The following is a 13,672-nucleotide window of genomic DNA, read 5'->3' as shown; positions in this document are numbered from 1 at the left end:
AGATGGATGAGATGTGGTCACACCCACCTTCTCCCTGTTGCTGTGTGCCGTCAGGGACCTGTGGGCAGCCCCCCGCAGCGCTGTTCGGTAGTTGTAGAAGTTACCAGTGGGGTCCATCTGGTGCTGGATGCACAAAAGAAGACACTGTTGGTTAGAAGGCAACCCAGGTCCTCCAAAAACAACTTTACACTCAGTTGTAGCAAACCCTGAGCAGAGCTTAGCCTACATCTTGAAAAGGTACGTCTTCAGAATCCACACACCCGCAGAACTCCACGCACCAAAGACACAGTGAGAGGTTACAGCCCATGGCTGTTCACACCTTTGATTTTTTTACTAACAGCCTACTGAGCTTTATGTGAAAGAATAAGGACTACACACTTTATATCTGCCAAAGAATCTTCAATACAAAAAAACCAACCTTGGGCCGCTGTTCACTCAACATCCAAGGTACAGACTCGGAACTTTACATTCAGCATCAATGGAAGCACTATGGCATATATGCTCATATTTCTATTTTTTTTTATTTCTCCTATTTATTTGAGTGTCTGAATCCCCTCTACATATCAGCAGCTTCACACCTTCCTCACTGCACCTGGGAAATTTCAGCTTAGAATCTGGCCCTCTGCCTGTCAAACGTGTCTGCAAACATCTCATACCTGGCTAATAATGTGAAAATTCCCAAACAAAATATCCAGAATATAATTCAAGCAGTACATCAGCACCTTTCTTTAATTTTTCTTTTCTTTACCTCGAGAATGAAAAATTTGGCTGTTTTCACTTTTGACCAAGTCTTCTTTAGCCTGGAAACTGGGCTCATGTTCATTCCAGCTATGAGTGAGAGAGAAAAAAAGAGAGCCATGGATAAGAATTGGGCTTCCTTTTTCATCTGCGACAGCTGATGGAGAGACCTGGTTAGAAGCTGTACTTACAAATGATTGCCATCAGCGAATTAAAATTCCCTATGTTAAAGCACTCTCGGGCAACATCAATGAAGAATTCAATGACTTGTGCTCGCTGTTTCTTTTTTGCAGGCTGTAAATTAAAATAAATGAATATCTGTAATAAGCAGAGGCAGAACTGGAGGTCATCCTAGGCATTTGTACCATGTACAGCATGGTTCCATGCACAGTTTGGACCATCTGCTGTTAGTCACTGTCCCTAATTCTGTTCCAGCAATCCAGTGGATGCTGGTGACTGGCAGCCTCCAAAATCAAAGTTCTCATGGCAGTGACACAGAAGAAACCCACAGCAATCCCCAGGCTGGCCTCAGTGACTGTTCAGTGCTGGAACAGGCAGCCCAAGCAGGGCCTCAGCTCCCTGCTGGCCTCTCTCCAGTCACTGGGCACATCAGCACAGACTTTCCTAAGGGCAGGATTTCACACCCATATAACAGCAGCATCCTTGTCCCAGAAAGAGTTTGTTTCACTGCATTAATCCCTTTCCCTTCTCTGTCCCTTCCAGCAATACAGCCAGGCAAAACGGTAGTGTGCATTTTAAATACACATTTTAATTGGACTGGAATCACCCTCCCTTTCCCAAAGATGATCTTCAAGTGGTAATTCTTATGTGTCATGGGCTATCCAGGCTCTTTTAAACTATTATTATTCATCCCTTCCACACCCTTTCCAAAGGGGAAAACATTAATTGCATTTTGACGGGGCCAAATTAAACAAACTAAAACCATGACCAAGTTAAGAAACAACAGTCACAGCTACAGTAGTGAGCAATGGGACAAAGAGCCATGCAGTGGGAATTTACACACACAACAGAGCCTTAGGATGACAGGTAACAAACACGGCTCCACCAGAATCTTTTCCGGCAGAAATCTCACAGGATAATTCAAGGCATTTTTTCCTCTCTTCTTCCCTGCAGGGTTCATTATTCCACACTGTGCTCCTACTACATCAAGAGAACAGTGCATCCCTCGTGTGCTGCCGGCTCTGCTTTGCAATACATTTGTCATTTATCAGGTCGCTTCTGCAAGTGCAGTATCACTAAAACTTCCCATCAGATGCTTTGCTGGGTCATAAGAAGTAAATCCCCAGGTTTGCTTATTAATGTAAGATCTCAGAGTGGTACCTCAGGCGTGTGGTAAAACATGCCACGTACTTTTGACTTACCATGCAAATTTCTGTTGCTACAAGATAGCAGAGTCTGTTGAACCATTTCACATAGGCCTCAAGGTTACTCGTCTTCTTCTGTTCACTGAAACAAGTCTGGGGGGGGAAAAAAAACCACAGAAAGATTTAACTGTGTTCCAGGTAGCTGGCTGATCACTAAGATAAATGCTGCACAAAGGTGATGATGACTGGCCACATCTCTCTCATGCACATGGAAGACTGTGCACTGAGGGCCCCTTTTAAAAGTCCCTGGGTGGGTGGATGGGTGGGTGGGTGGCAGAGGGGGGTCCAGCTGAGGGTCACACTGCTGGTGTTTTCTGTACCATTCACACTGGGGTACAGAAAACAGCCTGTTTTGCCTGTTTTGTCAGTGAACACTGGCTGCACTGACCCTTGCTCACTGGGATATGAACAGCTGGGGCATTGCAGGCTTCTGACAGCAACAAGAATATGCAGGCAAAATAAGACAGGCACAGCCTTCCACAGCACACCCAGTCTGTGGCCTTGATTCTGGGACTCCCTTCAGTAAATGCAATCACCCACAGCCCTTTTCTGGAGAGAAGAGACTGGAATTTAGTGAAGTGTACAAGAGATAAGCAAGAAAAAATACAGTTATAGTTGGTTCTTTATGAAAAAACACCAAACTATTTCCCTGATTGAGTTTTCAGGAAAACAGGCTCTTAGTGACCAGCTCTGCCGTGATGGCTGCGCTTGAACAGGTCACTTACGTGCCAGAGACACTTCAGTGATAAGAGCCATTACAGGAAGCACATTTTTCACTTACTTATATACAACTGAACATAAATTCCCATAACTGATACAGGCTGTGGGAGCAGATACTTGGCTGAACTCTTCCAGTTCCTTTGTCATCAACAGATAATTTGACTTCAGAGGAGTGATAGGGCAGCTCGCACAGCCTGAAGATGTTGCTTGGGATTTTAAGAATCCCAGCCCTTTTCCCAGCCCTAAGTTGTTAGACAGTCCATGTAGGACACACAGCTCTCTGGAGTTCACGAGATTTGTTTGAACATTCATTAACATCCACTAGAGGGTACCAGAGAATACTGATTTTTTTGTTTTATTAGGATGATCATTTCCCAGCACTACTATAAACACGTGTCATTAAGAAGAAAATCACAATGCATAAGCACAGATCCATTAATGTCAATGGGATCACTCATATTATGTCAGGCAAACAAATGACTAAGAACCCCTTCAGTAATGAGGCTTAATTGGATTCCCTAGGTAATTCCAAGTAAGAAAATATTCACCTGTGATTCTGTATACAGGCGTGTTTAGAAACATAAGTCACAGTACCATGCTATGGAGGAGCAAAGCTTAACAAGGCTGGAATTCTGAGGCACTTTATGAATAGACTACATATACAGTAACAGTGTATTTTAAAAGCATCTCAAAAGTAAATGTCAGCAAGCAGCATGCAAATACCAGAAAACCCAAAGGAAACCCAAATCAGCCCCAGTCTACGCACAGCAGCTGCTTTTCACGAGCTCTGTTTCTTGTTCCCTGTTACAGCAAAAAATACACAAAACCCCATTTTTGTTCCAAATATGGTATTTCCATCTCAGCACTGTTGTCCTGTGCCAGGGCGTAAGGACCACAGATAATAACACAAAACTTGTGAGAAATGTGCAGCAGTTAAAGTTGAGACAGACTGCTTTTTAAAGGTTAAGCTTTATAAATGGCAGCAATATTTAGCACCTCCCAAGCATCTTCCATCTGCAACTCAGAATGCTTGATAAACATTCATAAGTGAAGCCTTCTGAAACCCTCGCACAAGAAAGATGTTTAATATGATCTTCAGCTGGAGGGAATTCAGACCTGAGCCAACCCCCTGTGCTCAACAGGGGTGTTCTTCACAGGTCAGGGAAAATGTGACTCCACGTAGGGTTTGTGCTGCCACACAGGGCAAAGGAGCTGGGGAAGGGTCTGGAGCACAAATCTGATGAGGAGTGGCTGAGGGAGCTGGGGGGGGCTCAGCCTGGAGAAAAGGAGGCTCAGGGGGGACCTTCTTGCTCTCTATGACTTCCTGGAAGGAGGTTACAGTGCAAGCGAGGGGTTCCTTCCTAAAGAATGTGACCAGTGCTCAGAATACCTGGAACTGAATCTCTGTCATTTCCCTCACCCTGAAACCAACTGCAGAATCTCTGTGGCTCCAAGAAGAAGAATGCTGCACTTCTCATCCATCCATCCATCCATCTTTTCACCATTACAAGCTTTGTGCAGCACTACAAACACATGTTCGGCATCCAGTGAGGAAATTCTGCCATTGATGTATGATCTCAGTGGGAGCCCACATGCAGTTCAGGGGAAGAATTTTCCACCCTCTTTCTTTTCAGACAATATGTGAAATCTCTGACTCTCCCTCTCCAGCTAGGAAGTCTCTTTCCTCATTGAGGCACTCACTGAAATGCTGCTTCAGACCCCAGTGGAATCAGTGGAAAGACTCCAAGTGGCTTTCACAGCCTTTGGATGAAGCCCTGGTCAGGCACTCCACTCCCTGTGGTGCTTTGGGTTAACAGCTGTTGTGTGGAGAGAGAGGAGTACATTGATTCATGATGCACTGACTCATTACTGTGGTGTCTGGGCACACACTCTGGGCATTACATCACATCCCGAGCCTCTAAGCCTTCAACAGAGGGAACAGACATTCCCTGGATGTGTAAAGCCACAAACCATCCATCCCAGTCAAAGCAGGTTGGGAGGAACAAGCCAGAAAACAGAACATCAAGGTGCTGGCCAGTCTTTTACTCTCACCAGGAAGGAATGGCAATGACCTGCCAGGGCAAGCTCTGCCAACAGGTCCCATCCTTGATGGGAGGACACAGGTCACCACTTGGCCTCGGTCAGCACGTGCCTCAGGCCCTGCTCTTGGGGACCTCATCACACCAGTTCACCTGGGCAAACATCACAGGAGACACTTTGCATGCAGAGAAACCATACCTTGGTGCCATCCAGAGGGTCTTTATGTACAAATGCCTGCACAAACTCCTCGGGTCCAATGTGACTTAACCTTTCCTGTTGGGGGGGAAGAGAGAGGGAAAAAATCAGAAAGCACCCCAGAATCTCCTATTTCCCTTGGTAAGGCATTGCCATTATCAGTCACCTCTGAATGGTGTTAACTGAGCTGGTAGACAGCCAACCAACACTACACATTAAAATTCATAAGAACAATTAGAACTATTTCAGCAGAAAGAAGAAAATGAGCATAAATATGTCTCATTACTGACAAGCCACAGTAAGAGTCCCCTCCACTGTGCTGGATGCACAGGGCTCTATCTGGGAGTCAGCAAATCTCAGTTCTGTGCTTGATGCTGCCTCAGACCTGCTATGGTCCAGCAAATAACTGTTTTAAATAAGCAGCAAATAATTCTTACTAACAACTAAGCATCAGACAGTTTCAGTGCAGAGTACTTGGTGTATCACATGTAGTAATGAAAAAGAAGGCAGAGAGCATTGGTTACAGTACAGTGGAATGAAAACCTCTAACTGCATCTGTTTTAAAAAGGCAGTGATGCCTCAGTTACAGGGAATCTCCCCTTGGAAGATAGTTGTACTATGGAGGAAAAAAAAAACAAAAGCAAGAAAAAGACTCCAGGCAAAAGGAATTCTACTCTCTGGCTTAAGTTACATAAAGCAAAGAGAGCCAAGCCTGCATGTTCTGAAAACTAACCTAGGTGAGATAATCCTATATTTGGGATTTCTGAACCATTCCACTTCTTGACAATAGAATATCAACTACCTTCAGAATTCCCAAGGCTAATTTCATGATATTCACTCCAATCCACAATCCATTTCATGGTTTGCTTTCCCAGCCTTCCTCTCAAGGATGAACAGTGTCCACAGGACAGGCAGCAGGGAGTCATCAGAGCAACAGGAGATCTGCAGAGGGCAGCAATGTTTTACATTCTCCTGTGCACATCCAGGAGGTCTGCAGGGAGGACCTGACCCTGGGAGAAGGGTGTGCAACACAACAGGCTGTCCAATGTTTTGGCACTGCAACTGGAGTGATTACCAACAAGAGCCTGTTTGGGAGAGGACTGCAGCCCAACCGGGGGAACAGCAGGACTTCCTGTGGGTGGTATCTGCACACCCAAAGGGAAGAATGAAAACCATATCAGACAACTCAGATGCTTTGTGTATCAAGAGGAATGGATTTGAACTGCTAAAATTCCTTCCAAATTGACAGAAGGGTTAATGACCAGCCATTTCAACAGCACCTGCAGGTTGTGGGGCTCTGAGCACCTTATAGAAGTGACCTTCCTGGGACTGGATCTTCCTGGGACTGTGATTCACATTTCACAAACAAGCAAGCTGAAGTGCAGTGACCCTCTCCAAGATGCACAGGAACACTGTGATTTACAGTTTTCTTCCCAAGCATCCCTTAACCTGTCAAACCCTGCCTCCTGCTGCAGTGCTGATACAGCATGAGATGTGCTGCAGCAGTGCAGACATTTTTTAGTTATGTCTGGAATACTTAGCAGCTGATGGCTTAAAATAATACCTCTGGCTGCAGAAGTTGGGAACCATTCCCACTTACCAGCTCCACATGTGTCAGCTGCTGAGCCAGAGTGTAGGGGTCACTGCAGACACTCAGGATTTCTCTCTGAATTGATGGGGGTTTAGTTTTAAAGGCAACCAGCTTGTCAGAGACAGCAGCACTGATCTTGACAATCCCTTCTTGCCCATGGCTGAGGGTGGCAAGCTTCTGATTCAGGGTTTGCAAAAGCTGATTCATCTTTTTCCAGTAGGCCTGGAGAGACAGGGAGAGAAAGAACATAAGCCACTTAGAAAATTTGACAACGGAGTGTTTTTGTGCTGAATTTTCCCTTCTGCAAGATACTCCTAAGCCAGCAACAGGTCACCATTTTATTTCCAACAAGCCTATTTCAGAATAACCAGTTGGCTTAATTACAGTTCTCTGCTCTGGACCACAGAAAGAGACTGCAGTCAAGAGAAGAGGCAGGCAGGACTGGTGGGTTGGGCTGGCACTGATACTCCCATATTCCTGCCAACATCAGGGTCAGAGGAGAGGGAATGCTACAACATGAGTTACTGCAGCTTTCTGGAGCACAGCAGCATTCAGTACCTGTCCTTTTATACCAGCTACGTGTTGACTGAGAACTCTACCTGTTAATGGTGCCTTGTCAACTCTTATTTATTAGGAGTAAGAAATGTTTCTAACACTATTCTCTCCATCCTTTTGAGCTGAATGCAGCAGGAGCATGCTGCTGCTGCTGCTTGCTACCCAGGTGGAGTGGTTGGAGCATTGTGTAGCTTTGAGTATTTAACAACCAAAATGTTAATTGCTACTGAAGGAAGCTCATACTGTATTCTGAGCACAGCCATGTGCTCAGCAGGATGATCATTACTAAGGTGCCCAGGTGGTTCTCAGAGCTGGAGCAGCTCCTTACAGACAATGAGTGGAGCTGCTGGCCATGGAGGATGGGCAGAAAGAAATTACTGCAGCTCTTCATGACTGACAGATGTAGACATCACAGGACTGAGATAATGGACAGAACTGGTAGATGGGCTCTAAAGACAAGGATTGATTGGAAATGCCCTTGGCAAAAGCCATACATGGAGGATGAAGTATACCCTGCTGAGGAATATGGTCTCATGGGCTTTCCCAGCCAGAGAAATGAGCACTGGGCATGGGTGCTTGCCCAATTTCAAAGAGCATGGTCACTTGGGAGAACAGTTTACAGGCTGGTGACTACCAGCAACTCTTCTGGCACAAAGACACACAGTGGAGAGATCCCCTGGCTGCTCACGAGTGGAATAACTCCTCGCTCCCCATCCAAACAAGATTTGATAATGACAAGTTGTCAGTAACATCAGTTTGTCATCTGTCAGTGAGGAACCTGGGCTGGCAAGGAGCCTCTGTTCCACCTGCACTGCACAGATGTTCACCCTGGCACCCTGCACGCCCTGCTCACCACCAGCACAGGAGCTGGGGGAGATGGTGCCTCCCACAAAGACCAGCACACACCTGTGTCACGTCCCAAGCTGGACACAGCCCAAGGGAGCTCCTGGGAAGTACTGAATCCTGTGGTTTAGATCCAGCCTTTGTCTCCTTCAGAGTTTTGTAGGCTGTGGACAGTCTTCAGTGTTAGGCATTGACAGCACTTGTGTTTAAGGAACCAGAAACTAGAGTCAGTGCCCTTTTTGCCTACACAGAATCCCATCTGCACCCTGGAAGTAGCACATTCTTCTACTTCACAGTGAAGAATAACATGGATACACCTACTGTGTCTTCATTACAGGAAAGGCTGGAGACCTTTAGAACATCCCAAGTGCTTCAACTTTTGAGACAACACTTTGTAACTTTGACGCATCTTTTCTAACAGAAGGTTTCACATTGCTGAGGACCCTCTCCTTCCACTCAAGAAATACATCCTCTTGAGCTGGCCCAGAATGTGGGCCAGATAAGCAGGATGTAGACAGGCTTTTTTTTTTTTTTTAAAAATAAAACTGTTAAGTCTGAAATGAAGCAAGCACCTAGAAGGCAAGAGGACTTGTCTTGGAGAATGACAACACAGAATGTATTTGGAAGCAGATCACACAGGAAGAGTGAAAATTGAGTGAGGAAAATAAAAGCCCACCCTCATTTTTTATCTGTTATGGATGTGTATTAGCTCCAAGCAAAAGAGACTACAGGCCTTCTTCATGTAATTCCTCATGCAAACAGGTGGTCACACTTTTGATTTACAAAGACTGTCCCAGACTCAAACTACTGACCATCATCTAAATATTTCTCTGTTTTACATCCAGGTGTGTTTGCAAATCTGCTTATGAACACAATGTTATTTTTTAGTGAAAACTCAAATAGTGACATATTTGGTTTTTTGTGAACATATTTTGTAAACAGGGAAATTAATTGGGGAGGGGGGGCGGGCAGGCACAGCACTGAAATCCAAGTTTTCTAATAAATATAAAACATCTGGCTAAAAGGCTTAGCTGGAAACCCAGTTATCTTTCTAAAAGGAGTTTGGATGAGAAATCTTGGACCAGCCATGTCTGTGCAGCATCAAATTCTTCACTGTTTGGATGAAAAGCCAAAAAGCAGCATAAAATTGCTTGGAAGACATGTATATTAGCCAGTCTTTCAATAGATCCTTATCAAGAGATCTAGTTTCACTTGGTTTTGTAGAGAATATGGCACAAAAACCAGATATAGACAACAGTAATCAAAGACTCAGGTAAGCCAATCACTTAATAAAGAATGAAATGAGAGAGACACTTAAGGGACACAAAAAATTCCACAGAAATTAGACCTCTTGAAGATACAAGTGGTTGGGTGCACCCCTGCCTGAAAGCTTTTCTGTGTGCACTGGAGGAAAAATTACAAAAAAAAAATTAAAAAAAAAAATCCTGCTTTTGCCCTTGTAAAAGCATTTCCTGCCTTCTTTAAACCACATTCACTAAGTGAAAACAACATTGTTCATTACCTTCAGTGTGCTGGTAATTATCTTGCCACAAAGTGACCCCCCACTGTACAGGGGCTGCATGCTGGACTCCATCAACCAATTTCACTTCACTGCCACATTAACAGTCAAAAGAAGCAACTACTGTTTAATATTTAAAGAAAATGTTTCGTTCTTAACTGGGAAAGTTCCTCTGAAGACAGCAGGCCTCAGCAGGTGGCTTAGGAACTCAAATTTTAATTAAAATTTCTAGCTCTAAATGCAAATCACAGCACTTACTCAGAAATGCTTCTCAGCATGGACACCTTTCTAAGCACATCACAGAGCCTTCAGAAAGTGGACTCTACAAAGGACAGGAGCACACACTGCAGGGGAAAATCCTGCACTGACCTACATGGACTGCATGACATCACAAATCTTTCAGTCTTTATTTTCTGTGGCTCACAACAGGAACAACTTTCTTCCGAACAACTAACGGGCACCACCACTCTTCTGTGCTGTCCCTTAGAAAAGGAAATTTGCATTGTAGGATATGACCTGTTTCTTAAATTAATTATTGATTTTGCTCAGGCATAATCACTTGCAATCACAGTGCCCGGTAATATCTGAAAAACAATGATTTGAGACTAATGTAGTCTGAGGGCTCCCAGGGCACCCACAAGCATTGGTACACAGCCATGCACTCTCCAGAGCAAAGGTGTGCAGTGCTTGCTCAGGTTAGACAAATAAAACTATTGTTTTGTATGCAGAAAGTTGATTTACTGTATTTATGGCTCTTCACCAGGGCAACTACTGCACACACAAAGCCCCTCTTCTTTGCCCTTTGGCTGGTTCCATCTTCCCAGTGGACATGATGTTGGTGGGTCTGTATGGGTTTCTCTCACTGATGCTGAAGGGCTGGAAGGCACCTTTTGTGGTGGTTGGCAGGAGCAAGTCCATTGCCTCTTCCCCTAGAGGGAGTTTCACTACTCTAGTTAATGGAATTGAAGCCACTTGGGCTCTTTTCTGAGTTTATTTTTGTTCCCTTCACCTCCATCACTGTGTCACACAGCTTCCCCTTCCCACCCCTTCTCTCCCACGGGCTGGCCAGCCCAGCCAGTGGATCCAGGCCAGCCTACAGCTCCCTGAAAGTGCCAGACATGATGCCAGCCCAGCCCAAGGGCAGCTGTTCCCATTTCTGACATATTTCATGTGCGTAGGAGGGCCCAATTTAATTTCTGTTGTGCTGCAGCCCCGCTGATTCCTTCTCTCCTCAGCCTCATGGGTATTTTCTTGTTGTTCTACTGAACTGCAGCCCTCTGTGGCCTGAGGCCAGGCCTTCATGTAGCCAATGGAACTGAATTATTCCACATCCCATGGTTAACCTAGAAGTAATTAGAGACTGTGTACTATTTGCTTATTATTTTCATGGACTTTGTGGTCTTTTTAATGTTTTAATGTTTCTGAACTAATTTATGGGGTTCCCCCACCTGAATTTGCAAGCAGGTCTCCCAGAGACTCCATTCACTGTGACTTACTCTGCCACACACACAGCTCACGTTTGAACACTGAGACCATACAGACATCTACCCTGAGCTGCTGCTCAGCAGGCCACACACTGCTGTCTTCTGCCACTTTCATGCTCCCAGAGAAGCTACATGTTCACTAATATTTGCATTTTCTTCAAACACAAGAACTTAAACCCAGAGAAGTTGTGGATGCCCCATCCCTGGAAGTGTTCAAGGCCAGGCTGGATGGGGCTCTGAGCAACCTGGTCTAGTGGAAGGTGTCCCCACCCATGGCAGGGGGTTGGAATGAGATGGTATTTAAGGTCCCTTCGAACCCAAACCATTCTGTGATTCTGTGATTCTAACCTGGGAGATCACAGCTCTGTTGCTATTTGAATTGTCACCAGCACATTCAGTCTGTGCTGTGCCTTCATATATTCCTTCTGTAAAATGGGAATATTGTTATCCTACAATTCGATGTGCAGTAGATAAATTCTACTGATCGCTCTGATGTGTCCCCATGTCACTGCCAAGGAGTACCCAAAGTGAGAGATGTGGCTTTCAGGGAAGCTACTGCAGGTTTTTCCCGTTGTAGGAGAACAAAACTGTGAGAGTATCCGGGAAGAGGCATGGAACAGAATGTGGCAAAAGGAGGAAACCAAGCGGAAAAATGAATTTAACATCTTAACACAACATCCAAGATCAGGCATCCTCACCTCATCACACGGGGCTATCCTGTGAATCATGTCTTTCAGATGGCCAATCATCCGCTCTTCCTGAAAGTCATACGGGAATGTCTCTGTCCACTCCGTCAGCAGCTGTAAGATTTTGGGTCCAAATTTTCTGATTCGAGCCTGAAATGGAAACCATTGAATGATGGACAGGGACTGAAATGTGTTTACTCCTTAAAGTCTCCCAGCAAATATGTGTGTCACTGAACGTGGGGCCAGATTTTCAAAGAAGGCATTTATGGTTGCACCTGCAAAATCTGCCACTTGCATACAAACAGTGGGGTGCACAAATGATACACTTGGGCATGCAAAATACACCAGCACTTAGATGCATGCACAACTGTCTGTTTTACATGCAGATTTAAGTATTCTGCACATGCAATTGTCTGGTTTATGGCTGGGTAGACATTTTGTTGGTGCAACCTTTATGCCTTTTTCAAAAACTTCTGGCCTTTTTGCTGATTGGAACCATTTGTTCCCTTTCATACTTACAACCCTGCTACATTTTCATCCTTCTCTGAAAAATTGATTGGAATGAATTTCTTGACCAACCAAGAGGTTTTTTTTTTGCTTCTTTGCTTTCTGGCTGTATGAAAAAACTACTTAGTGACCAGTGGCAGATGTAAGATGAAGAAAAGATGGACAAAACAGCAGCACTTTAGTAACTTGACCTGGGCTACTGATAATGTTGCTCTCTTCCCATATGAGCTCAAGGTCATGACAGGACAAGGACACTCAGTCATATAACACACAGCTGATATCCACTTTACTTTTGATGTAGATTTATCAGAGGATGCAGCAGTGGGAACAGTCAGGACGATATGGGGCAAGGAGAGAAATGTGGGGAATAGCACAGTTGGTGCATTAGTGTTATCTCAAAAGATGGCCAGCACAGCTGCTCCCAAAGCTTTCATCCTCTGTTATCCAAGAACATGTGAAAAGAAAATTGTGTTAAACAACAAACTGCATTTTTATTTACAGAAAACAAGACTGAAACAAACAACCTTCTTCTGTATCCTACGTACTGCAGCTAAAGTGTACCCTGTAATCAGGAAAAATTATACTCTTAAGCTCCCCAGCTCTTTGTTTTTCAACCAAGGTGGTTAAAATGCATATTTCAGCTTTCCACCAACAACAGGTTTCAATGAACCACATCTCTAAAAATAACTGCTGTCAGCTAGCATTAAGCTCAGGCTCAAAGACCAGCAGGTGGCTGCTAAAGGGAAAGCTTTATTGGAAACTACAAAGGTCTGGGGAGACATTTGCTCCAGCTGTGTAAACTGTATTACCAATCGATGGAGGGGACTTTGTGCAAGTCACAGGACACAGGGGATGGGAGGTCTCTTGTGTGCAAAGTTTCAAAGTGGGCCCCACTCTCAGGAACACAAAATCAGCTGTGTCCCACCCACCCTGTGTTACTACAAAACACAGATTCACTCCAGGCAGATAAGAGATCTTGGTAATAAGATAGCTTTTCTCATTTCTTGAAAGTGTAATGAGCAGCAAAACTGTGCAGTGCTCACATTTTAATCCTCCTAAACTTGTATCTGTCATAGAATTGGAGAGCAGAACCTATCACAGCTTATAAAACCTGTTTTGCTTGGTGCACTTCACACAAATATTTCTATTAACAAAGAGTGTCTGGGCAATCCAAGTCTCGGATTGCTGAGTAGTCTGGTGAATGGCTCTCCACAGTGAAGGCAGAGCTCCTGTTACTCATGCAACCAGGTGCCTGTGCAAAAACAAGCACAGGTGTTCAGATGTTGGTGACTCAGTATCTGATGCCAAAACCACTGTTTCAAAGCTGGAAAGGCTGATCCTGAGAATCATTTCAGAATCCTGGGGGTTCTGGAAAGTTGCAACTAATGCATGTTCTTTCCCCCCCTCTA

General features: G+C 44.6%; 1 protein-coding gene across 1 annotated transcript in view; it reads right to left on the bottom strand.

Moving 5' to 3' along the window:
- RASGEF1C (RasGEF domain family member 1C) overlaps window positions 1-13,672 on the bottom strand; it is a 72,450-nt gene that overhangs the window by 14,523 nt on the left and 44,255 nt on the right. The window contains exons 4-10 of the mRNA XM_064672129.1: window positions 11,769-11,906; window positions 6,679-6,891; window positions 5,082-5,156; window positions 2,121-2,216; window positions 930-1,032; window positions 749-828; window positions 28-123 (exon numbers count right to left, since the gene is read on the bottom strand). Of these exons, the coding sequence (XP_064528199.1) occupies window positions 28-123; window positions 749-828; window positions 930-1,032; window positions 2,121-2,216; window positions 5,082-5,156; window positions 6,679-6,891; window positions 11,769-11,906 (801 nt within the window). The remainder of the gene's footprint in view (window positions 1-27; window positions 124-748; window positions 829-929; window positions 1,033-2,120; window positions 2,217-5,081; window positions 5,157-6,678; window positions 6,892-11,768; window positions 11,907-13,672) is intronic.

This window comes from Pseudopipra pipra, chromosome 15 (assembly GCF_036250125.1).
Source record: "Pseudopipra pipra isolate bDixPip1 chromosome 15, bDixPip1.hap1, whole genome shotgun sequence".
NCBI lineage: Eukaryota > Metazoa > Chordata > Aves > Passeriformes > Pipridae > Pseudopipra > Pseudopipra pipra.
Note: the sequence above shows the minus strand (reverse complement) of the source record. Positions and strands in the feature narration are given on the sequence as shown.